Consider the following 24,728-nt stretch of genomic DNA (forward strand, 5'->3'; position numbering starts at 1 on the left):
AGAGCACACGCGGCGAGTGCCGCCGCCCCGCCCCTCAGAGCACACGCGGCGAGTGCCCCCGCCCCGCCCCTCAGAGCACACGCGGTGCCCCCGCCCCGCCCCCTCAGAGCACACGCGGTGAGTGCCGCCGCCCCGCCCCCTCAGCGCACACGCGGTGAGTGCCGCCGCCCCGCCCCTCAGAGCACACGCGGTGCCCCCGCCCCGCCCCTCAGAGCACACGCGGCGAGTGCCGCCGCCCCGCCCCTCAGAGCACACGCGGTGAGTGCCGCCGCCCCGCCCCCTCAGCGCACACGCGGCGAGTGCCCCCGCCCCGCCCCTCAGAGCACACGCGGTGCCCCCGCCCCGCCCCTCAGAGCACACGCGGTGAGTGCCCCCGCCCCGCCCCCTCAGAGCACACGCGGCGAGTGCCCCCGCCCCGCCCCCTCAGAGCACACGCGGCGAGTGCCGCCGCCCCGCCCCTCAGAGCACACGCGGCGAGTGCCCCCGCCCCGCCCCTCAGAGCACACGCGGTGCCCCCGCCCCGCCCCTCAGAGCACACGCGGTGAGTGCCGCCGCCCCGCCCCTCAGAGCACACGCGGTGCCCCCGCCCCGCCCCTCAGAGCACACGCGGTGAGTGCCCCCGCCCCGCCCCCTCAGAGCACACGCGGCGAGTGCCCCCGCCCCGCCCCCTCAGAGCACACGCGGCGAGTGCCGCCGCCCCGCCCCTCAGAGCACACGCGGCGAGTGCCCCCGCCCCGCCCCTCAGAGCACACGCGGTGCCCCCGCCCCGCCCCTCAGAGCACACGCGGTGAGTGCCGCCGCCCCGCCCCTCAGAGCACACGCGGTGCCGCCGCCCCGCCCCTCAGCGCACACGCGGCGAGTGCCGCCGCCCCGCCCCTCAGCGCACACGCGGCGAGTGCCGCCGCCCCGCCCCTCAGCGCACACGCGGCGAGTGCCGCCGCCCCGCCCCTCAGAGCACACGCGGTGAGTGCCGCCGCCCCGCCCCCTCAGAGCACACGCGGTGCCCCCGCCCCGCCCCTCAGAGCACACGCGGTGAGGCGGCTCCGGCCGGCCCAGCAGCCAGGGAGAGGTTCCCTGACCGTCTTCCACCCAGAATCCACAGACGCACTCTTTTTCCCAGCCCGAAGTCGTCATCTGGCCTCAGCCCCTATTTGAATCCTTGAAAACCTCCCGTGTCCACTTGAGCAGCCCCTGGGGGAGGTCACAGGATTCCTCCTACCAAGGAGCCCCAAGGGAACGGGGAAGGGAGAGACGCGGAAAGCAAAGTCAGGCTGGGGCAGGACAGGGGCGGGGCCTGATCCCCCGTGCTGCGGCGTGGCTGGCTGGGGGAGAAGCAGGTGTCTGGGGTGCGTGGGGGGAGGTGGGTACAGCCTCTACAGCTGAGGGTGCCACGCACGCTGAGTGTTTCTGCTCTTCTCCCTTCAATGGGTGTGAAACAGGGACATGGGCACGTGTGTCCAGTCCTGTGTGTGTGTGCCGGTGTGTTTTGCTGAGCGTTCATGTATGCGTTGTGTGTCTGTGTGTGCACATGTGTGCTGTGTTTGTACACACCCCATCCACTTTTGCATCCTGGAGTTTTCAATGAGGCATGTCATGAGTGTGCCTTCACACATCTTTACACATTCTTTTGCTATCACACGGGGGGTGGGGTAGGCAGGGTGGGCAGGTGACTCGCCCCAGGATAACTGGGCTCCCCAGCTGCCGCGGTGGAAGTCTCAGTAGCCAGAGAAGGACGGACAGCAGACTGGAGGACTGGAGCGGAGTCTAGAACCCAGCTCAGGATGGGGATCCCATGTGGGATGGTGGCAGCGTCTCACCTCAGCAGGGAGCAGGTGGACTTCTGGGGCCCCGGGGGAGTTGCCATCCTTGGGCACAACTGGTCAAGGTCTCCTACCCTCATTTGCTGAAACACGTTCCCAGCAGCCTGCTGGAACATCTCTAAAAAGCAAAACTACCGTGGAAGAAGACACAGGAGAGGATTTCCGTTACTGTAGAGAGGGGGCTCCTTCAAGCTTAGTTCTGTAAAAGCAGACACGGGAGGAGGGCCATCCGCAGGTTCCACCAGGGCCTCATGGCTGTGTGGTCACAGGCGCCCCAGCAGGACCCACAGCCCAGAGACAGCCTGGGAGACCTCCACGGTGTCAGGGACGGGGAGGAAGAACAGGTGCCCAGGACGGTGGCAGGGAGGCCGGACTGCCGGGCCGAGCTGCTGGTTCTTCCGGGAAGTGGATTGGAAGTCACAGGCGCCTCTGTGCTGCCCACTCAAGCCTGGCTCACACTCGTGTTGACTGGGCATGAAAACCAACCCCAGCCGGGCTCACCCTGCCACCGGCCCGCGTGGCGCCTGTCGGGTGATGCCATGTGCTCTCCCCAGGGTTCAGCGTGGACTGGTGGGCGCTGGGCGTCCTCATGTTCGAGATGATGGCCGGGCGCTCCCCGTTCGACATCATCACCGACAACCCGGACATGAACACAGAGGACTACCTTTTCCAAGGTTTGTGCCCGCCTGCGCTCACCCTCACTGCACGGCTATCTTCCTTCCGTTTCAAAGGCGCAGGTGGTGGAGTCCCAGACTGGGAGTCACAGTGCCACACAGCACACCGGGGACCGTTCCTCCTGGCCGGACCCTGTTACATGCTGCCCACCGGGCTGTGCACATGGGAGCGTGGCCATGGGGTGGGGTGACCGCACCACACTTGCTCTGGGTCAGCAGCACAGCCCCGATCCCCGGCTAATGGCTGCACAGAGCTGAAAGCACAGCCCCCGCCCCCAAAACACACAGCCACCATCATGGGCTCCTTCCCACCTGGTCCAGAATTCAGTGCCGGGGATGTGGGGTCCGGGACCGTGGGTGTCTCAGCAGTGCCCTCTGGTGGCCAGCGTGCAGAGACACCCACGTACCTGCTGTCTCGGGGCTGAGGAGGGGGAGCCGCTGGTTCACGCTGGATGCCACACATCCCACCGCATGTAACCGGGAGGCCTGGGGGGACTCGGCGGGACTCCGGGTTCTAGATCTTGCTGGTCTGTAGGAAGGGGGGGTCCCGGGGCCCCAAGCCTGAGCTCCCAAAGCTCCTGCTCAGAAGTGGAGTCTGGGCGGCGCTGGGCAAACTGCACATGACACGGGAGAGCCCTCACCAATCTCCGTCCTTGCAGTGATCCTGGAGAAGCCCATCCGGATCCCCCGGTTCCTCTCCGTCAAAGCCTCCCACGTTTTAAAAGGATTTTTAAATAAGGTACGTTTCTGGCCACTCTGACAAGCTCTCTTGTGTTGGGGGCAGCGCCCAGTCACGGCTGTTGGCCGTTTTTTTCACATCGGCTGCTGCATATCGCGCGTGTGGGTTGATTTTCTGCTTCGGTATTTGAGCTCTGTGTTCTGTGAATTGCCTGTTTGCATTCATACCTAACAAAATAAACAAAATAAAATGAGAGCAGATGCCCAAGGAAAACGGAACGAAGCTGACCGTGCCGGGGGAAGTGATGTTCGGTAAAGGAAACATCTGATTTCCACCGGGTGGGTCAGAGCGTGGGGGAGGGTTTGTCAGCGCTGGGAGCGGCACCCAGGGGAGCGGGTCGTGGGGCTTCCAGGGTGGGGCTGACTTGTCCTTGTTTGAACTCTAACCTCCAGGATCCCAAAGAGAGGCTCGGCTGCCGGCCACAGACTGGATTCTCTGACATTAAGTCCCACGCGTTCTTCCGCAGCATAGACTGGGACTTGGTAAAGCATTGCAAAGCCCATTTACACCCCCACCCCCATCCCAACCCCCACTCCAAGCCCCACCTCAACCCAACCCCAATACCCACCCAACCCCGACCCCAAACCCAACACCCCCAACCCAACCTCAATATCCATGTCAACCCCAAATCCACCCAACTCTACCCCACTGCCAGCCCCAGCTCCCCCACCTCAACCCCAATATCCACCCAACCCCAATATCCACCCCAGCCCGTACCCCACCGCCAACCTGACCTCCCACCCCAACCCCGATATCTATCCAACCCCACACCCCCAACCCAACCCCGCCCCTCCAACCCCCCAGCCATGGTGGACAGGGTGGGGGCTGTGTGGGTGGGGTGGGTTGTGTGAGCTTGTGCACCGCCAGGGTGATCCTTGGCATGGCCCACCTGCATGGAGCCAAGGCTCCTGTCTCCCAGAAAGGTCAACTGGGAATGGGGGGTTGCCCTCCAGGGCCCCTAAGAGGGATGGGGAGACACATTTTGTCCTCAGGAGCGAGGAGAGTGAGGGGCCGGATGAGCTCGGCCCGTAGCACTTCCTGATGACCCCTGGCTGTGCTGGCTCGGAGCCAGTGGCACGTGCTTCCTGGCCTGTGACCACACTGCCTGTTGGTTCTACAGGAGAGCTGCTCCTGGGGGCCACTCTAGAGAAGTGTTTGCTGTGGTTTTTGTGGCTAGGTTTATCCGCAGTTGCAGCATTCACAGCTTCCACTTTAGTGCCAGGGTCCCTGGTATTGAAGGAGGAGGAGCCTGCAGGTAGTGTCGGACTTGCTCTGGTTGATTTAGGAGTCTGATTTCAGTGGTGCACGGGCAGGACGCGATCGGTAGAAACTGTACTTTGAGTTTGGACCGTTCCTGGCTGGCTGCATGCAGTTAGTACTCTCCTGTGACCAGCGGCAGTGACCACAGCCCCCGGGGGGCCACGTGATCAGGAGGGGGCCGGACGCTCCGAGGGACTCTGTGCGCAGGGGCTTTTGCCGGACCGTGGGCTGGCGTGAGTGTCTGGCAGGTTAAGGCAGTGAAGGCCGCGCAGTGTCGGTCGTGGGTCAGTGTAGGAAGCGTGTGCTCCACCTGGGATGTTTGCGGGGTGCAGAGGCTTATTGGGAGGTGCCCCGTCTGAAGCTCAGGAGCGTCTGTGAACTTTGTTTCCAGCTGTGTAAATAGTTGCAGAGCTGCTGAAATAAAACCTTTAAGATACACTCTTTGAGGGAAAAAAACAGATTGGCTACCTCATCAAGTGCATTTTGGATGAGGTTGAAATGATCAGGAGAAAGCCCAGCTCTGAGGCAGCGGGAGCTCCCCTTCCCCACCCCCACTTTTCCAGGCAGCCCCTTGGCCAACGTGGGGGGTCACCCCCCAGCCCCTGTGAGCAGTGGGGACCCTTGTCCACATGGCCCAAGTCACATTCTGGCTCAAGGACTTTCTTTTCCTGTGCATGTGTGGGACCGTGGGGGAAGGTGGGAGGGAGGGGCCGGACCACCACATGAGGAGTGAGGTGGTCAGAACGTGCCGCTGCCCCAGAGCCCGGCTGGGCTGCCGCAGAACCAGGACAAGGCCACTCTCGGTCATTTGGTTGTCAGATGCACACACTTAGAAACGTTCTGAGCATAGAGGCTGGGCGCAGTGGCTCACGCCTGTACCAAGCACTTTGGAGGCCAAGGCGGGCGGATCACCTGAGGTCGGGAGTTCAAGAAATGTTCTGAGCATAGGACCTGCTACAGAATCAGCTTCGCAAACTCTTCCTTTAACCTTATGCCTCAGTCACACAAGGAAGAAGAGTTCCGCCTTCGGTTCTGAACCTCATCCCGTGGCCCAGGGCCTGCCAAGCCGGGGTTACAGGTGGTATCCCCAACCCAGCACCGTCTCTGGCTCAGGCACACCTGGCCTAGTCTCTGGCCCACAGAAGCCCTCTGGTCCACACACTTGGGTCCAGGTGCCACCTGGCTGAGCCGGTGGCAGGTACGTAGTAGGATTACATGGAGAGCCAGCACCCTCTCCCAGCCACCTCCCCTCGCCTGTCTCAGCTCACTCTTCCCCATGCCTTTCCCACCCTCTCTTCCAAGCCCACCGTGTGGGTTCCTCTAGCGCCGTGGGGTCCTGCAGCTCCGTGGGCTCCTCCAGCGCTGTGGGCTCTAGCGAGAGCCGGATCCTGGATGCAGCCTTGTTGCCCGCCGGGCCCCGATCTTGTCTCTCAACCACTCTGGCTTTACTGGGAGTGGACGGATGAGGGCAGATGACCGCCTGCAAAGCGACGGGCTCCTCTTTGGAGCACTGTCTTAATTGAGCATGAGTCTAACCCTACCCTAGCTGGAACTCAAGGGGACCACGAGGCCACCCTTGGCCTCTGGCTGGGAGAGGTCTGCGTCTCTGCCGCGATCGCCAAGTGACTCCAGCTCACAATCACCACGGCTGTCTCTCAGAAGGCCGTCAGTGGCCCTGAGTCCCACCTGGGTCCCACTACTGCAGAACCCCGACGTGGGTGGCGTCCCGTCGCCCCGCTTCTTCCTGGCTCTGCGGGCTGCATTGTGACTTCTGTCCCCGGCCTGAGAGGCTGCGAAGGGCTTGCCACCAGCCACCAGCCCTGCTTCTACTGCCTCCTCACCGCCCGTCAGCTTCTGTGGCTTCTAGGAAGAGGTGTGGCTATTTTGGCCAGATTGGTTTAGCTGGCGTCAGCGGGGTTAGGCTGCACCAGGTGATCCTGGCAGAAGGTGGGTGCTCCCTGCATTCACCCAACGTCCAGAACTCAGTGGTTTTGAGCAGTCCCAGAATTACATGACCGTCACCTCGATCACTTTCATCACTTCATCACCCCATAGCCAGAGGAGATCCGAACCCACTCCAGCCTCTCCTCACACCCTGCAGCAGCCACCCCGCCGGGCTCTACAGCTCTGCCTGGTTTGGACGTGTCGTGGAAACGGACCTGGGCACACCGTGGCCTTCCACTCCTGCCCCTCCCCTCAGCGTTGTCTCCAAAAGGTGCACCCATGCAGTAACACGTGGCGCTGCCTCCTCCACCCTGTGGCTGAGCCCCAACCGCTGCGTGGACACCGCGTCACACAGCTGCCCTCAGTGGACACCGGGTGGGCTCCACCTACTGGCCATTGTGAACCGCGCAGCCTTGCACACCTGTGAACCGTTTCTGTGTGGACGCAGCGTTTCTCTGGGGCAGATGCATTTGTGTTTGGCCACGTGTGTTTCTCTGGGGCAGATACTTTTCTGTGTGGACGCATGTGCGTTTCTCTGGGGCAGATGCGTTTCTGGGTGGATGCATGTGTGTTTCTCTTGGGCAGATGCGTTTCTGGGTGGACGCATGTGCGTTTCTCTGGGGCAGATGTGTTTGTGTGTGGACACGTGTGCGTTTCTCTTGGGCAGATGCATTTCTGTGTGGACACGTGTGGGTTTCTCTTGGGCAGGTGCGTTTCTGTGTGGACGTGTGTGTGTTTCTCTTGGGCAGATGCATTTCTGTGTAGACCCGTGTTGGTTTCTTTTGGGCAGATGCATTTCTGTGTGGACGCGTGTGGGTTTCTCTTGGGCAGATGCATTTCTGTGTAGACCCGTGTCGGTTTCTCTTGGGCAGATGCATTTCTGTGTGGACGTGTGTGTGTTTCTCTTGGGCAGATGTGTTCCTGTGTGGACGCGTGTGCATTTCTCTGGGGCAGGTGCGTTTCTGTGTGAATGCATGTGCGTTTCTCTGGGGCAGATGCTCAGAGCACAGTTGCCGGTCCACTGGTCTTGGTCTAGCCTTTCAAGGGGGCTGCCTCTTCCTGCAGCGCTGCTTTCTGGTCCCTTTGGGGCCCCTCAGTGCTGTGCTGGACTCAGTTCCACGGGCTGTAGTGGGCATAGCATGAGAACGGCCCCTCGGTGGGTGTCAGCTCTCTGTGGGAATGGGGCAGGCACGAGGCCTTGGTCCCCACGTGTGGACACAGGGTCTCCTTCTCGAACTTCGGGAAGGCTGTGGAGCAGTGGGGTGGATGGTGAAAGCGCATGGTGCCCACCCCCTCCCCCTCTGAGTGTCCGAGGGTAGAGCTGGGACGGGGTTACAGTCACCCCCGAGCCGCCCCAGCCCCTCCTTGCCTACCCCTGGCACTGCTCCGTCAGCGGCGGCCACTGAGATGTGCAGCACCGGGTCCCTACCCCTGCTTTCCTCCTGGAGCCGGCCTTCCTGTCCGCTGCCCTGGAGAAGACAGGCCTGTCTGCCGAGGGCCCGCCCACCAGCAGGGCAGATTCACCTTCCTTACCCTAAGTACCAGGAGGTGGAATGTGTTTCTTTGTCTTGTCAGGGGCTCCCATGGGCTGTGTCCAGACCCCACCCTCCGCCGGGTCCAGGCGCGTTCTCAGTCTCCTGTATCCTGAGCCCTCTGGTTTGTCTGGGAGCAAAGGCCATGGGGAAGCTGCTGGGCCCGTCCCGGGTGAGCATTGAGTGACGGACAGGCCCATCCTGAAGGAACTGGGTCCTGACAGCAGGTCCTGGGCTGCTGGCTGCGGCTGCCACTCTGAGAGAGTCCTTGTTGCTGCGGGACCCCCCGTGCTCAGTGCAAAGGCCGAGGGTTTGTGGAACATGTTACGTACTCCTTGTGAATATCAGGAGTCTGGGATTCGAAGTGCTGGATTTCCCAGTGTGGTCCCAGCTCCCCACTGATATGAACGGGGGCAGCGGGTTAACAGCCGAGCCACCACCTGCTGCCCAACCCCACACGTCGAACGTGGCCGGGCAGTGCTGCGCTAACTCGCCTCCCCATGGGTGGAAACGTTTGTGTGGTGACAGCCGTTCCTCTTGAGAGTCGTTTGCTGCCACGTTGCTAAGGAGATTCTGCCTCTGAGCCAGGAACAGTTTACCTCCCACCCCCATCACGTCCATGACGTGGGTCCAGGGCTGCCAGTGGGAGGCTCCAGGGAGGAGCAAGGACTCTGATGCTTTGTGTTGTGGGAGCCTCTGGACTTTCCCATGCGTGACAGGCACATTCCTAGGAGCTCGGTGGGAGGAACCCAGCTACTTCATGTGCTGTGCAAGGAGCTGGTGACAGAGGAGGGGAAAATGGGAAGATGCAGAGGAGGGCGGGTAACAGGAGGCCACAGAAAGGACACCTGGGCCTGGGCAGCGGTGGGACCGGGCGGGAAGTGGCTGTGGGAGGCGTGGGGCGGTGGAGGCCGTCAGGAGTGGGGGTCACAGCTGCAACTTCACAGGGAGGGCTAGGCCCTACAGCTGGGCTGGTGCCGGCCCCGCTACCCAGGGCCCACCTGTGTGGCCATAAAACTCTCGTGCCTGGAGTGTGCCGAAGGCAGCAGTGCCCTGGCCTGGCCACCGTGAACCCCTCTGTCCCCCCATGCTGTGTGGCACGGGGCAGGTGTAGGGTATCCAGCTGGAGCCTTGAGTAGTGGAACCTCGGCCAGGATTTAAGGCCTGTAGGGCTGTTGGGCCCCACAAGGTCGTGGGGTGTCCCTTATGCTGTGCTGAGGTGCAGGATCTGAGAAGTAAAGAGACAGGACACTGAAGAACTGGAGAAGAGCATCTGGACTCGGGGGCCACGCCACCTGTGAGCGGGGACAGGCGAGGCCTTGAACACGCAGAAGCGTCTGCATTTATTAGGTACAGGCAGGGGGAGGGTCATAAGTGAGGTCATCATCTACAGGGGGCCACCCCATTGTCACCTGGGCAGAGAGGTGGGCCGTGCGCAGTAGGACGCCATGCCGTGCGCAGTAGTAGAGGGTCGTGTACAGAAAAGGGGTCCACCCCCATTAGGTCACCGAGGCAGGGGTGGGCTGTGTGCAACAGGTGTCGTGCGCAACACTTCTTATCTGGGGGCTGGAGACTTCAGAGGATTTCTAATAGAAGGATACTGTCAGCCAATGCGGTGGGAGCTGACAGACTTGTGCCCTTCTCTTAAGATATTTATGGGAGGATGATTTGAGCTGGCACAGAAGCGAGAAAAGACTGACAGGGTGTACAGCCGCCGTGACTGGTCACACCAGAGGGGTTCTTTTCCCTCGGTTACTTCCAGGATCTCAGGCCCGAGGCCGACTTTCCACAGGAACTGGACGCAAGGTGCTACAGCTCCTTTATCAGGAGGAGAGGCTCCTGCTCCAAGCCCGCCATACAGCGTGTGCCCTTTCAGGCAGGGACGCCACCGCCTGGGTCTTTGGTTCTCGTCCTGGTCTGGCTGTTTTCCCACGTACGGCTTCTGTTCTGTGACTGCTCTAGGCATTCCTCCTACTACAAACTACTGTATGGTTATATGGAAGGATTGTACAAATAGGCACTAAATGTGTCGGTACAGCTCTGACTATAATACCTGTATGATTATGTAGAAAGATTACATGGGACTAAGTGTGATTATATATATAAGCTAGTATAGTAAGCAGTGAGTTACGCCCCAGGCACTAACTGCCTGGGGGTCTGCACAGTTCTCCTTTCTCAGTGCCCCTGGGGGGTGTTACACACAAGGCCGACCTGAGTGTGTTTATGAAAATGCATGTGGGGACCAGCTGCAGACACACGGACGACTCAGACGCACACACCTGGACACACAGACGACTCAGACACACGGACGACTCAGACACACACACCCAGACACACAGAGAACTCACACGCACACACCCGGACACACAGACGACTCTGACACACACACCTGCACACAGACAACTCACACGCACACACCCAGACACAGACGACCCGGACACACAGACGACTCAGACACACAGACAACTCACACGCACACACCCGGACACACAAGACGACTCGGACACACAGACGACTCAGACACACACACCCGGACACACAGACAACTCACACGCACACACCCGGACACACAGACGACCCGGACACACAGACGACTCAGACACACACACCCGGACACACAGACAACTCACACGCACACACCCGGACACACGGACGACTCAGACACACACACCCAGACACAGACAACTCACATGCACACACCCGGACACAGACAACTCACACGCACACACCTGGACACACGGACGACTCAGACACACACACCCAGACACATAGACAACTCACACGCACACACCCGGACACACGGACGACTCAGGACACACGGACGACTCAGACACACACACCCGGACACACAGACAACTCACACGCACACACCCGGACACACGGACGACTCAGACACACACACCCAGACACAGACAACTCACATGCACACACCCGGACACACGGACGACTCACACGCACACACCCAGACACGTGGACGACTCGGACACACAGACGACTCACACGCACACACCCGGACACACGGACGACTCACACGCACACACCCGGACACACAGACAACTCACACACACCCGGACACACAGACGACTCACACGCACACACCCAGACACATAGACGACTCAGACACATGGACAACTCAGACGCACACACCTGGACACACAGATGACTCAGACACACACACCCGGACACACAGACGATTCAGACGCACACACCCGGACACACAGACGGCTCAGACACACGGATGACTCGGACGCACAGACAACTGTGCGCTGTGCCACTACCCTGGGGCACTCTAGGAGTTTCCTGTGGTTTGGGCACCAGGAGTCAGGAGTCCCCTGCTACCCCCCGGGCACTGCCTCCTGGGCCCAGCCCTGCCTCTGGTGGCCGCCCACGTCTCACCAGTCATCACCCCAACAGCGCAGGGTGATCTTGGGAGCCTCCCCACATCATTGCCAAGAACTGGCTCTGGGCTGTTTCCATGCGGCCAGTGAGTTTGGCCAAAGCGGCCCCAAGCGTGCTGACCCCTTGGAGGCCTGCAGGGCCCATCCATGCTCTGCCAGGCGGTGCCCAGCCCAGCCCCTCAGCCCTGCTGCTTCACCCCACCCCACCCCTGCCACCCCCACCAAGCCTCCAGTGTCCTGCCCAGCCCTACGGACCAGCAGTGTCCTCCTGTGTCCAGAAGCCTCCTCCCCTTCAGCCTCCTCGGGCCTTGTGACCCCTCTGCGGTCCCCAGCACATGGGGCACACGCCCACCCTGGGGCCTTTGCCCAACTGTGCCCCGCCCACACGTCCTCCCCAGGCCTGTCTTCACCTCCTTCAGGCCATTTCTCAGGTCCCCAGCCCCATTGACACGGGGCAGACACCCTGTTGTATCTCAGCTCACTGCTGTGGTTACGGCCATAGGGGCGGCTCCTGCTACTGCCAGAGTCCGACTCGGGGCCAGTGTGCGCTCAGACGCGCTGCTCTGAGAGGCCAGGGTGCCTGTGGCTGGGTGCAAGGGGTGGCAGTGGGAAACCACGTCAGGCATCATGGGCCCCGACCTGGAGCCTGCGTTCGAGCTGCAGAGATGGCCACCGAGGGCTTTGGAGCAAGAAGAGGCAACGCTGGCCCCTGGGGATGCCGTCAGGGAAAGAGGCCACCTCAAACTCCTGGAGCAGAGAACCGGCGGGGCCGGGGGCTGGAGGACCCTGGGCGGCTCCAGCTGGGTCCCGCTCCGTGCCCAGCCCTGCTGCTTCGGAAACTGAAGCAGCCCGGGACTGAGGGAGGGAAAGTCGTTTGGGAAATGCTCCCTTTTTTTCACATTTTATCGGGAAATGTTTCTTACTGGCAAAGAATACAGGTACCTGATGAACGAAGGGGGCGTCCCGTCCCCACAGCCCTTCTGTGCGCACGACACACCTGCCCGCGGGGACAGCCCTGTCCCTGCCTTTGGCTCCTCGGCACAGTCTCCTCTACTCGGTGGTCCAGCTTTCAGACAGCCACAGCCCTCACACGGTCCAGCCTTGTGTGCAAAGGATTTGTCTGTTTTTGTGACATCCTAGTAGATGTCACATTAGTAGAATGTATGTGAGCATTTGTTTATAAGTTCCCAAAAACCTCTGAGGGTTTTTTCCACGATTCCATTCCCAGTTCAGCTTTTGTCGTTGGTGTTCTTGACCACCCTGGGCCCGAAGTGGAGAGCGGGGGGTTCACCGGCAGCCTCCATCCGAGGCCCAGGCCCCCCACCCTGCATCTTCCCGCCAAGCAGCACCTGGATTCGGAGGTGGAGGCCTAAATAGGCAGACACAGGTTGATTCCAGCTTGAACAGCTGGAGGGTCCTGAGGGCGGGGGTCCGTGCGGTGCCAGTGTTGATCGACTGGGGCGTGTTGCCCCCAGCAGGCAGGGCACCGCTGAAGCAAGGCCACACTGGGGGCATTTCTGGGCTTGGGAGCCTTGGCTCTCACAGGGGGAAGGTGGCTGCTGGGTGCCCAGTGATCTGCCCATAAGCTGGGCCGTTGTGCTCAGTGAGCAGGGAGATGGGGGCCTTGGAGGGTGGCTGCATTTTTTACCAGCCGCACCCACCCGGCCCCATGCCTGGCTCCAGGCTTCACAAGGAGCAGAGCGGATGTGATGCCCTCCCCTCAAGCCTGGTGAATGGTGGCTCCACCAGGCTGGGCTCTGCTTACAGCTGTATCTCAGTCTAGAGCAAGCTGGGCCTGGCACAGGAGCACACACCTAAGGGGAGGGCCGGTGAGCAGCTGAACGAGTGTTTGAGGGTGGGCTGGAGAGCAGGCGAGGAATGAGGGGGAAAGTGGGTTAGACTGAGTGAGCCAGTGAGTGGGCTGGAGAACCGGGGAGCGAGAGAGCGAAGGAGGGCGTGGGCTGGAGAGCGGGGTAGTGAGTGAGCGAATGCCTCGGTCTTCGGTGCTGCTGTAACAGTGTCTGAGCCGGGTAATTTCCAGGGAGCACAGGTCTCTCCGCTCTGGAGGCCGGGAGTCCCAGGTCACGGTGCCAGCGGGCTTGGTGTCTGGCGAGGCCAGATCTCTGCTTCCAAGGTGGCGCCCAAACACTACAGTCCCCGGAGGAGAGGGAGGAAGGCCGCCTGCCCCGAGCGGCAGAAGGCAGGGAGGAGTCCAGGCCCACACCCTCTTTACAGCTGCAGGAAGCGGCTGTGAGGGTGGGCTCCCGTCCGGCCCCACCTCCCACTCTTGCTCTGGGGAGTGAGTTTCTCGCCGGGAATCGGGGACGCATTCAGACCCTATTGTGGGAGAGTAGGAGGGCGTGGCCATGTCTCTGGGACGTAGCCGTGAGTGAGGGGGGCTGAGGGCTTTCGCTGTCCTCACCCGTGTGTGTTGTGGCGTTCTGCCCTCCCTGGCATAGACGCATCACCAAGGCCTGGTACGCAGCAGCCAGAAGTGAGCTTTGCGCCACGGCCCAGGTCCGCCTGCCTGGCATTCTCCTGCAAGCTGCACCTGAGATTCCGAAGTCGCTGCCTGGATAGACAGAAACGGGCCAGCAGCAGGCTCCTGACAGATGGGTCCCTGGGGTGCCGGCGTGGGCAGGGTGCCGTGGCCAGGTCCCGCACCTTTATGGTCAGGGTTCCAGGACGCCATCAGACAGCTTGTTGGCCGGTTAGTGTTCGTGCCCCTCTGAACAAGGACCCCCAGGATTGGGGGAGGCCTCGCACGGGTACCCAGTGGCCAGCGTGGCCCGCACTTCTGGCATTTTTCAGCTTAATGACACTTTTTTTGACTTCAGGCATTTCCTATATTTTGTTTTGTAAGAAAAATCACTTAGCATTCAAATGCTAGGCAGATTGAAATGCGGGTTTCTTACTGTTTCATGTCATGATCCAAGTGCATGCAAAATACTGAACTGGTAGGGGTGACGCCGCGTGGAGCTGACTCTTCTCACATTGTTTTTCCAAGCTGGAGAAGAAGCAGGCGCTCCCTCCGTTCCAGCCACAGATCACAGACGACTACGGTCTGGACAATTTTGACACCCAGTTCACCAGCGAGCCCGTGCAGCTGACCCCAGACGACGAGTAAGTCCCACTGGGGGCGGGAAAGCGGGGACCCTGGAGCACCCCTCGGGACCCGGCCCGCCCTTGACGCACACCCGCCTGCGTCATCTCCCCAGTGCGCGTGGGGGGAGGAGTCTTAGGCAACTGTGACTCTGCTCCCCCAAGGGAATGAACACACGGTCACCCCCGCCTTCCCCGCAGGGATACCATAAAGAGGATTGACCAGTCGGAGTTCGAAGGCTTCGAGTACATCAACCCGCTGCTGCTGTCCACGGAGGAGTCCGTGTGAGGCTGCGTGCGTCTCTGTTGTGGACACGCGGGATTGACCCTTTAACTGTATCCTTCACCACCGCATATGCATGCCAGGCTGGGCACGGCTCCGAGGGCAGCTGGGGACGGACGCTCGCGCCGAGACTGCTGAGGAAGTCGCGGGCGCTGCTGGGGCGGAACGGCCCCTCGTGCCTGGGCCCGGCAGGCCAGCTCCGCGCCGGAGGAACTTGCTGTCGTGGCGGACCGCGGGACCCCGCCGAGGGGCTGTCGTGCAGCTCCGGAGGCGCACATCTTCCACGGAGACACAACTCCGTGCAGTGACCTGCTCCGCCAGGAAAGCGAGCGTGTAGCGTCCCGAGGAATAAAATGTTCCGATGATGCCGAAGCTCCTCTGATGCCTTTTTTCCGTGAGTGGCGCCTGCCCCGCACTCAGACGCAACCCACACGTAGGGGGGCAGTTTAGGAGCCAGAGGGACACGGCGGGGCGGGGGTCTAAGTGCCTGTGGGACCTGCTGCGGCGAAAAATTGTACAAACTCTGCCGTGTCTTAAGTTCCGGTAAGTTCCCGTTGTCTTCCTGCAGCGCGTGGGCCCAGCCGCTGGGGCCGGAGGGTGAAGTGACACCTTAAGCAGAGGGCGGCTGGGCCAGCCAGCTCACGGGACCCATGCGGGAACCAAATCATAGCAGTTCTAACACGTGGCTCACCAAAGCGCGGCAGACCAAAAGAGGACGGGAAAACTAAGAATTAAATCCGCGTTTCTGACACACTCAGCAGTGCCTGCGTGATGCCTCGGGCGACGCCTCTTGAGTTTTGGAAAATATTCTTGCCTGTCGCACGGTACTCAGAATTAGGGAAAACTAAAAGGTGCACAGACCCCAGCCTTAAAGCTGAACGATGACCCTACAGACACCCAGAAACACGCATTTCCCAGCGGAGCGGCCTCCCGCTTCTGGGATGCCCCTGCGCTCCCCGTGTTCCCACTCCTCAGGTGAAGGGACAGCTGCCCAGAGCTGAGGCTTCTAGAGGCAGGTCTGCTAGGTGCCAGGTGTCAGGTGCCAGGTGTGGCTGAGCCGTCTTCTGGGCTCCCTGGGAGAGGGGGTCACAGCACCTCGTGCCTCTGAGTGAGGCCTGGTGCACAGGTGTGGGAATTGCCATGCACCCCTCAGCCAGGCGCAGAGACCCCAGGCCTCCATGACTCGGGGCCACCCCGCCCCATGGTGCGGCTGGTGGCTTGGGGAGGAGAGGATAAGGAAAATCTCAGGTCAAAGGTTGGCACCACGCCTCCAGGCCATCCCCAGCAGGTGAGCCCGGCCACCCCTGACACACTCGGGTCTCAGGGTGCTGCCAATGCCTGCACTGAGCACGGCATCGTGGATTTCACCCGGGCCCCAGGTGCTGGGACAGGAATGCCAGCGCTGGGCGCACTGCCGGCCCCTTGTCCGTCCCCACGGCCGGAGACCCTGGCCACCCCGCCCTCCCCCAGCTCAGGCTTCTGGGCGGAATGTGGAGATGCGTTTTGGCCACCCTCCCAACCTTAGCCGGTGGGACTTAACTCCAAAGACAGAAAGTAAGAAACCCCAGGGCAGAGCCAGGAGCCGACATGGGTCTCACAGGCGTCCCAGGCCAGCGTGGGGATGTCCAGGTAGCGGGGCCCGGCCTGTAGCCGCTGCAGTCACACCTGCTGGAGGAGTGGGGCTGCCAGGACCCCACCAAGTGGGAGAGACCCCAGTGTGTCCCGGAAGTGCTGACAAGCAAACCGCCTTCCATAAGCCTCCTCGATTTGTGAACCGTAAGGCCCATACCCACGTCCTGCCGTGTTGCCGACAGCATGCAGGTTAGCAGGTGGGCTGCTCTTGTACACAATGTGTCAATAACGCTGTGCCCATCAGAGGGAGACTTTTATATTCAGTCATTTGTTTTATAAATTAAAGTGGAGGATGTGCTGAAGTGTGGTTTGAAGAATCCTGGTATTTGCCAGTGGCTCTGGTCACAATGCTGTGTCTTACGGAAGTGGTTCCTGAAAACTATGGGGACGGGGCTGCACGGTGGGCCTGCGTGGGCGCGGGGCGGGGCCTGCGTGGGCGCGGGGCGGGGCGGCGGCCCGTGGAGCCGTGGCTGGCCAGCTCCTGTGGGTGACACTCCCCCTCCATGGCCAAGGTAATCCAGAGTCTTGCACATCCTTTAAAGACTTTAATGAAGATGCTTATATTATTTTACTTAAAAGTAGGTGTTTCCAAGAAGCAAAGGTTTTTGAAGACTTTTTTTTTTTGAGACAGAGTCTCGCTCTGTCTCCCAGGCTAGAGTGCAGTGGTGCTATCTCGGCTCACTGCAGCCTCCGCCTCCCGGGTTCAAGCACTTCTCCTGCCTCAGCCTCCCAAGTGGCTGGGATTACAGGTGCCCACCCCCATGTCTGGCTAATTTTTTAGTAGAGATTGGGTTTCTCCATGTTTGCCAGGATGGTCTCGAACTCCTGACCTCAGGTGATCCACCCGCCTTGGCCTCCCAAAGTGCTGGGATTACAGGCGTGAGCCACCGAGCCCAGCCTGAAGCCATTTTCTTAAGTAGGCTTATGTCAGGGCAGGTTTAGGCTCCCACCAAAATGAGCAGAAGGTGCAGAGTCCCCATGCAGCCCTGCCCCTGCCCTGCCCTGCCCAGCCTCCCTTACCAGGGCGCACTGCTGACAGCTGCTGGGCGTGCCCTTGTCATCACCCGCACCCAGAGTCCCCGCCGGGCTCACACTCTGCACCGTCAGTCCCATGGGTGTGCACAGGCCTGTGACAGTGTGGATTCACTACTGTGGGGCCCGCCTGCGCCTCCCCGCCCCTGCGCCCTCTGATGTTTTTGGTCCTCACGGTGTTGCCCTTTCCAGGACACCCTGGGGTTGGAATCGCAGTGTGCAGCGTTTTCTCTCCCTCAGTGATGTGTGTTTATGGTTCCATGTCTTTCAAGGCCTATCTGTAGCCGTGACTGAAAGGAAAATACAGACATCCGAGTGTTCATCTTGGGTTTCCACACCACATCTTTCCCCAGGCCTGTTCCCTCGGCCACCGAAGAGGGGGGTCAGGGCTGAATCAGCGGAGCCCGGCTCTCTAGAACCAGGGGGCTGAGCAGCAGTGCACAGGAAGCTCCCTGAGGACACCGGTCCCATGCCCCGCCCAGACGGTGAGCCACGCGGACGGTGGCTGACAGGTCTGCATGAGCCGGATGCCCACTGCTGCTGTCCTTCCCCAGAAACTCCCCATTTCAGAAGAAGATGCCTCAAAGCCCCTGGCAGGTGGCGATGAGGCCCTGGAGCCCCCACGGAGTCTCAGCTCCTGCAGCCCTAACACATGACCACGGACCTGGGGCTTCAAGCAGACTCTGGCTCCAGAGAAGGGCTCTCTTCCGGCCTGTGTCCCACAGGGCGGAAGGAGCCAAGGAGCTCCCCGGAGTCTCCGTTATGGGGCCCTCATCTCACGAGAGCCATCGCCCCGACCTCCTGGCCCGGCAGAAGCCTCGCCTCCTGTGCCACCACCTGGTGAGGATTTCAACCTAGGAATGGAGCTCCCGGCACGTGGCCCGCAGCACGTGGAGCAGGAGCCTGCGCTTCTCACAACTCACTACAGCTGCACGTTCACTTTGAGGAATTAGAACTCAACTGAGGGCCAGGCGCGGTGGCTCACGCCTGTAATCCCTGCACTTTGGGAGGCCGAGGCAGGCAGATCACCAGGTCAGGAGATCAAGACCACCCTGGCGAACACAGTGAAACCCCAGCTCTACTAAAAATACAAAACATTAGCCAGGCTTGATGGCAGGTACCTGTAATTCCAGCTATTCAGGAGGCTGAGGCAGGAGAATCGCTTGAACCTGGGAGGCGGAGGTTGTAGTGAGCAAAGATTGCACCACTGCCCTCCAGCCTGGGCGACAGAGCGAGACTCCACCAAAAAAAAAAAAGGCCCGACTGGAAGCTGGGCCAGTGGCTCAGGCATGTAATCTCGGCACGTCAGGAGGCCAAGGCGGGAGGATCGCTTGACCCCAGAAGTCTGAGACCAGCCTGGGCAACATGATAAGAGGCCCCCAATCTGTACAAAAAACTACTAAAATTAGCTGGGCGTGGGGACGTGCACCTGTAGTCCCTGCTATTCAGGAGGCTGAGGTGGGAGGATCATCAAGCCTCCAGTCTGCAGTGAGCCGTGACTGCACCACTGACTCCGGCCTGGGCGACAGAGCGAGACCGTCTCAAAAGACCAAACAAAACCGTGACGGCACGTGAGCCAACCACGCCTGTCCACAAAGCCAGGAAAACGAGCTACCCCAGCCTGCCCCGTCCTCAGTGGGGCTGCTGGGTGAAAGGGGTCGGCTGACCTACCCAGGGCTTTGTCTGGTTCTGATTTCACTGCTGTGAGTTTGCCCTGAACCAAACGCCAGAAAATCACACAGACGGGTGCACCGCCTGCTTTATTGCGCAAGCTGGAGAGGTGGGAGGACGGGCTTCTGGCAGGGGGAGGAGGGGCTTCTGGCAGGGGGAGGAAGGGCTTCTGGCAGGGGGAGGAGGGGCTTCTGGCAGGGGGAGGGGCTTCTGGCAGGGGGAGGAGGGGCTTCTGGCAGGGGGAGGGCGTGTCCGGGCATCGCACACAGTGCCGGGCTCCCTGGAAGGCGCTCACCACATCACATCTTCTGTGCTTTCAGCCAAGCACTCGGCCAGGTGGCTATCAACATCCAGCTGGGTCAGCCTGTAAGGGAGGAGCTATGGTCACTAGGCCACCTCCAAGGCGCGCTGGCCACAGGGAGCACCCTCTGACCCCCAGGCCCTCCCTGCTGCTGCCGCTGGAGAGGATCCGGCTGCTCGGAAGTAAGGGATGGGGCCGCCCCGGGGGCTAAGGCACCTGGGAGACCACACCCGCCGCTGGCAGCATCTCCACACCCTGCCCATGAGGAGGCTGCTCCAGGCCAGAGGCTCTTGGCTAGGCCCTCGATACCATGCTCAGGCCACCCAGGCCCTCTGCGTCTGAGCTGGGGGTGGGAGGCTGTGTCTGAACAAGCCCCCTATGGGATTCTGGCACCTGCTCAGCTTGAGAACGTGCTCACTGTAGGGCCCATCCGATGGGCCAGGAGCCCATCTGCAGGCCAAGGGAGCCAGCAGACAGGTGGCCTGACCCGGAGAAGAGTCAGGAGGGCAGCCGCCTGCCAGGGAGAGCCACCGCCACCACTACGTGTACAGGAAGCGGGAAAGCAGACACGGCCGGCAGCAGCTACGCGGCTCAAGTCGGAGAATTTGTGTTTTTGACAAAGGGGAACCCAGTCACCGGCATGCAGGCTGCCAACCCACCACGCTGGGAGGCCCCACACAACCCGGGCACCTCAGGAGGGCGCTGGCACTGGGAGGGTGGCCGGCCAGGCAGAGGTGGTGGGGAAAAGCCACTGAGGCCTGTGAGTCACCACCCTGGGCTTCTGGCAGGGCAGGAGGGTGTCAGCACAGCCACTTTCTATCCCTGGCCTCAATCTGGCCCCATCGCAGCCCAACTGGAGTGGCTGGGAGTGACCTTCCCCAGGCCTGGCCAAGGTGCGGCCCTGGGAGCCGGGAGAGTCACCTTCCAGCCATGACGCCCAGAGGGTGCCAGGGCGGGGAGCTCAGTGCAGCTGCCTGGGACATGTCCAGGCGCATAGTGGGTGGCTGTGGCCTAGACTCGGGCCTAGATCTTGCTGGAGGCCCAGTGGTCAGCGTCCCCTCAGAGTAACCCTCCCTCGAACACCGCTGCTGGGGACACACCTCCGCTGAGCGGCTAAGTCACAGGACACGTGTCCCTGTGTCCACCTGTCAGCCACACCACCCCTCACTACCCTACAGCCGCTGCCCTCAGACCAGGCACGTCTCAGGAGTCCACGGTGCACCGCTCAGCCTGGGCTCTGCTGTGTCCCTTCCTGTGGCTCCTGTGCCCCGTCCATGTGGCCACTGCAGCCCTCAAATCCCCCTCTCCAGACCATAGCTGGACCCCCACTCCCGGGGCCGGCTCCAGCCGCCAGCAGCTGCCTTCTCTCTGGCAGAGCCCACCCAGTGTCTTCTGAAGCCCCCGAGGGTCACTCAGTCTGAGACTTTCCCGCTTCTGCCCATCCTGGGAACCAGCCCCACCTCCACATGCTCTCCCCACGGCCACCGGAAGGTCCTAAGATCTGAACCGAGGTCATCTTGTCCCGGTGTTTCCAGGTAGTGTCCCTTGGTTGGGGCCCTCTGAGATGCCTTCAGACCTCGGCCTGATCTGCCCCGTCCATGGGGCTTTGGCTACTGAGCAGACACATCCAGGCCCCGTGGTACATCCAGGCTACAGAACAGCGAGGGCCCGGCCCAGAAGCCTCCTGTGGCTTCTGCGTGTGGGCAGGGGGTTGGGGGGCAGGGCTGCAGAGTGGGCAGGCACCTGGCAATGTGAGGGGCCTCAGGGCTGTTAAAATCCTAATGACTGGCGGGACTCAGTGGCTCACACCTCTAATCCCAGCACTTTGGGAGGCCAAGGCGGGCAGGTCATCTGAGGTCAGGAGTTCGAAACCAGTCTGACCAACATGGTGAAACCCCGTCTCTACTAAAAATACAAAAATCAGCCAGGCGTGGTGGCGTGTGCCTGTAATCCCAGCTTCTCAGGAGGCTGAGGCAGGAGGCGCCTGCACAGGACAGGGCGGTGGGCCAAGGCCAAGTCCGGCTGTTAGGCCAGACGCTCTGGCCAGGCGGCCTCCTTGCTGGGGTCCTGCAGTCATGAGCCCCAGGGCATCCCAGGGTGGCCATGGGAACCCTTGTTCCCGAAGACACGGGAGGGCTTGTCCCCCAGCCAGCCTGCCCGTGCCTCGGCCACAGCCTCAGAGATGAGTTCCGGTTCCGGTACTGACTCTCCCTACAATCAAGTGTTAGAAGGTGCTTGAAGCACTCCAGCCAGGCCTGGACCTGGCTTCGCTGACGCCTACTTAGGAAAACTCGAGGCCATCTGCCAACCTTCCAGCAACGGCTTCAAATGCTCAAAGCAGCAACTTCTTCCTCGTGAATCTCCTGTCTCCGGGAGTCTTTTTTTAGGGTATCTGGAAAAGCAGGTGATCCAGACAAAAGCCCCTACCCGGGGGCGGGGGGCAGGCTCAGGGCTTCAGCCAAGAACATGGATTTCGCCCCAGGGCCCCCAACAGTACCTTCTGTCCCTGGACTTTTTTTTTTTTTGAGACAGAGTCTTGCTCTGTGGCCCAGGCTGGAGTGCAGCGGCGCGATCTCAGCTCACTGCAACCTCTGCCTCCCGGGTTCAAGCCATTCTCCTGCCTCAGCCTCCCGAGTAGCTGGGACTACAGGTGTGCGCCACCACGCCCAGCTAATTTTTGTATTTTTAGTAGACATGGGTTTCACCATATTGGCCAGGCTGGTCTCGAACTCCTGACCTCGTGATCTGCCCGCCTCGGCCACCCAAAGGGCTGGGATGAGCCACTGCGCCCGGCCTGTCTTTGGTTTTGCTGGCTGCTGACTTTGGACTCTGCTCCCTTCGCCTTCCTGAACTGTTTTTGCTTCTAGAAGACCAGGGCGTCAGGCACGACTGAAGGACCAGTCTCCTGGCCACGTGAGGTCTGAAACTTACCGCCCATTAACCTAACCAAAAGTCACGAACCAGCACCATTCACCCAGCCCTGGCCCCAGTACCTGTTAGGGAGGCCGAGGGCCCAGAGGTCACCAGACACGAGGCCAGCACTGGGCAGTTTGGGTTACCTGGTCAGCAAAACTGGGTTCCATTACCCTTTACTTAAAAAATGTATAAAAATACACATTGGACTTCAAAAATAAGAAAAAGCATCTCCAGACAAAAAAAACCTAACTTCATTTTTAAAACCCATGACCCACCCTCGGAAAGGTGTTCCCTTGGCCTGGGCCTGGGCATGCTGGCGCCACCAGCTGCCAGGACGGCCAGGTGGACCGGGGGCCAGTGCTCCCGCCTTCCTCCTATGCCGTCTGAGAGTCCCCAGCCTGCCCTCGCCCCAGAGCACAGACAGCAGGTGGACCCCAGACCTGTGACAGCCACCCGACGTGCCAGGTCACGGCACCGGGCCACCTTGCCAGGTGTGAAACGGCTTTAAAAGCCAGCGCTGAGCTCGGCCACCTCTTGGCCTTCCAAAGGGCTGTGGTTTCCAAACAGGGATGGGTAACCGGCCAGGCTCAGGGGTGGCTCACTCACCTGGGGGTGAACTCCTTCTGGCACATAGGGCAGCTGCGCAGGGCCACGGCACCCCCCACAGATGGCTGCGGCTCCAGGCTGGGTGCCCTGCAGGGATCAGGTGCCGGGTGCTGGGGAGGGGACCTGTCGGGGGACTCCAGGTGCCCTCCTGCCCTGTGAAGCAGCCAGTAGGAGCGACCCGGGCCCCACAGGTTTGGCGGAAAGGGCGTCCAGGAGAAGGTCTTGGGTCCCACAGTGAAGACTTCAGTGGGTCCCGGGCTGCAGCTGCGCTCCTGCAACACAGAGCTGTTGGGTCTTGCCCCAGCGGTGGCCCCCACCCTGGAAACCCCTCCGCCACTCCGATGGGCCTGGTGGACACACCTGTCCAGGGAAGGCGGGCAGTGGAGGCAGCTCCTGATCCAGGCTCAGCTCTGGGCTCACGGTGCGCAGCAGCTCGACCCAGAGCCGCTCCCGTTCATCACCCCCCAGGAGAAACCAGGGGCGGTCGCCAGAAGGCCTGGGGCGGACAGAAAAGGGAGACGGGGGTAGTCAGCAGGGGAAATGCTATGGTGGGGGAGGCCGGGGAGGGCCTGGAGCAGAGAGCGGGGAGACAGGGTGCACTAGAGGGAGATTCGGTGGGGGGAGGTAGCGAGCAGCGTTGGGGGAGGGCCTGCTAGAGCAGACAGTGAAAAGATGAGACGTATTGGGGTCGGGGGAGCGGTGGAGGGGTGGAGATGTGGGGTCCTCGGCAGGAGACGATGCTGGGGGAGACTGCGAAGGGCCTGGGGAAAATAGAGGGGGAGATGGGGGCCGTCGGGGGGACGCGATGATGGGACAGGGCCTGGGCGGGGCGGGGTGGGGGAGGATGTGGGCTACGGGCTTGGGGGCGGACCCGGGGGCGGGAGCCTTCCCTACGGGGAGAAGATGGAGGGAGGCCCCCGGGGGCTCCGGGAAGCACGCGGGAGCGGGAAAGCCGGTCGCGCCCCCGCCCGGCCCCCGGCCTCACCCGCCCGCCGGGGGAGGCCTCCGACGGCTCAGCCCCAGACGCGGCCTCCGCACCGCCTCCATCGGAGCTGCGCGCCGGACGGAAGTAAGCGCAGGCCCCGCCCCGGCCTCCAGGTCCCGCCCCGGCCTTCAGGTCCCGCCCCAGGCCCCGCCCCGGCCTCCAGGCCCCGCCTCCAGGCTTCAGGCCCCGCCCCGATCCTCAGGCCCCGCCCCGGCCTCCAGACCCCGCCTAGGCCCAGGCCCCCCCGCCCCCAGGCCCCCCCAGGCCCCGCCCCCGGCCTCCGGGCCCCGCCCCCGGCCTCCAGGCCCCGCCTCCAGCCTTCAGGCCCCGCCCCGGCCTCAGGCCCCCCGGCCCCCCAGGCTCCGCCCCCGGCGCTCGGCGGTGAGGCGTCCCCCTCCGAGACAGTAGGAACCCCGGAACCCTGATCCCAGCCTGCAGGAAACCGAGGCCAGGGTTCCTTCGTCCAGCACCGCAGAAGGGGGCCTGCGGTGGGGCGGAGGCCAGGTGAGGGAGCCCCGCCCGGGCCCCGCCTCCTCCCGGCTGCACCCCACAGCTCCCGCCCCCGTTTCCGGCTCTGCGGAGCCGCCTCTCCTTCCATGACCGCTCCAGGAGTAAATAAAGCTTGAAATCCGCCGTCGCCACCGCCGTCGCTTTACAAAAGGCGGGGAGCTCAAGCTCCTTAGACAAGAAACAAGAGACGAAGTGACAAAGTCTAGGTGGCTCACTGGGGCCTCAAGGCCTGAGCCGAGGCCCGGACCCCGGGCGCAGCTGAGGGGCTTTCCTGCCTGGACCCTGGGCTCTGCGACCTCAAAGTCCGCCACTTGGTGGCAGCA

At 61.9% G+C, this 24,728-nt stretch overlaps 2 protein-coding genes and 1 pseudogene across 7 annotated transcripts in view; 1 reads left to right on the top strand and 2 right to left on the bottom strand.

Annotated features, from left to right (window-relative positions):
* Window positions 1-15,124, top strand: part of PRKCZ (protein kinase C zeta) — a 131,646-nt gene extending 116,522 nt beyond the window's left edge. For all 6 annotated transcript variants that reach the window (XM_064371952.1, XM_064371955.1, XM_064371954.1 and 3 more), the window contains 5 exons: window positions 2,375-2,494; window positions 3,154-3,233; window positions 3,626-3,715; window positions 14,375-14,490; window positions 14,671-15,124. In XM_064371952.1, the coding sequence (XP_064228022.1) occupies window positions 2,375-2,494; window positions 3,154-3,233; window positions 3,626-3,715; window positions 14,375-14,490; window positions 14,671-14,758 (494 nt within the window). In that variant the 3' untranslated portion in view covers window positions 14,759-15,124. The remainder of the gene's footprint in view (window positions 1-2,374; window positions 2,495-3,153; window positions 3,234-3,625; window positions 3,716-14,374; window positions 14,491-14,670) is intronic.
* LOC135273065 (uncharacterized) lies at window positions 14,800-15,932 on the bottom strand (annotated as a pseudogene).
* A 3,231-nt stretch (window positions 15,933-19,163) lies between these two features.
* On the bottom strand, window positions 19,164-23,957 carry LOC105727750 (FA core complex associated protein 20). The gene is made up of 4 exons (XM_064371958.1): window positions 23,896-23,957; window positions 23,271-23,406; window positions 22,911-23,182; window positions 19,164-19,451 (listed from the first exon to the last, which is right to left on the bottom strand). The coding sequence occupies exons 1-4, from the start codon at window positions 23,955-23,957 to the stop codon at window positions 19,379-19,381; spliced, it is 543 nt and encodes a 180-aa protein (XP_064228028.1). The 3' UTR covers window positions 19,164-19,378.
* Window positions 23,958-24,728: the final 771 nt, after the last annotated feature.

This window comes from Aotus nancymaae, unplaced genomic scaffold, assembly GCF_030222135.1.
Source record: "Aotus nancymaae isolate 86718 unplaced genomic scaffold, 86718_ANA_hifiasm-v0.15.2.pri h1tg000250l, whole genome shotgun sequence".
NCBI lineage: Eukaryota > Metazoa > Chordata > Mammalia > Primates > Aotidae > Aotus > Aotus nancymaae.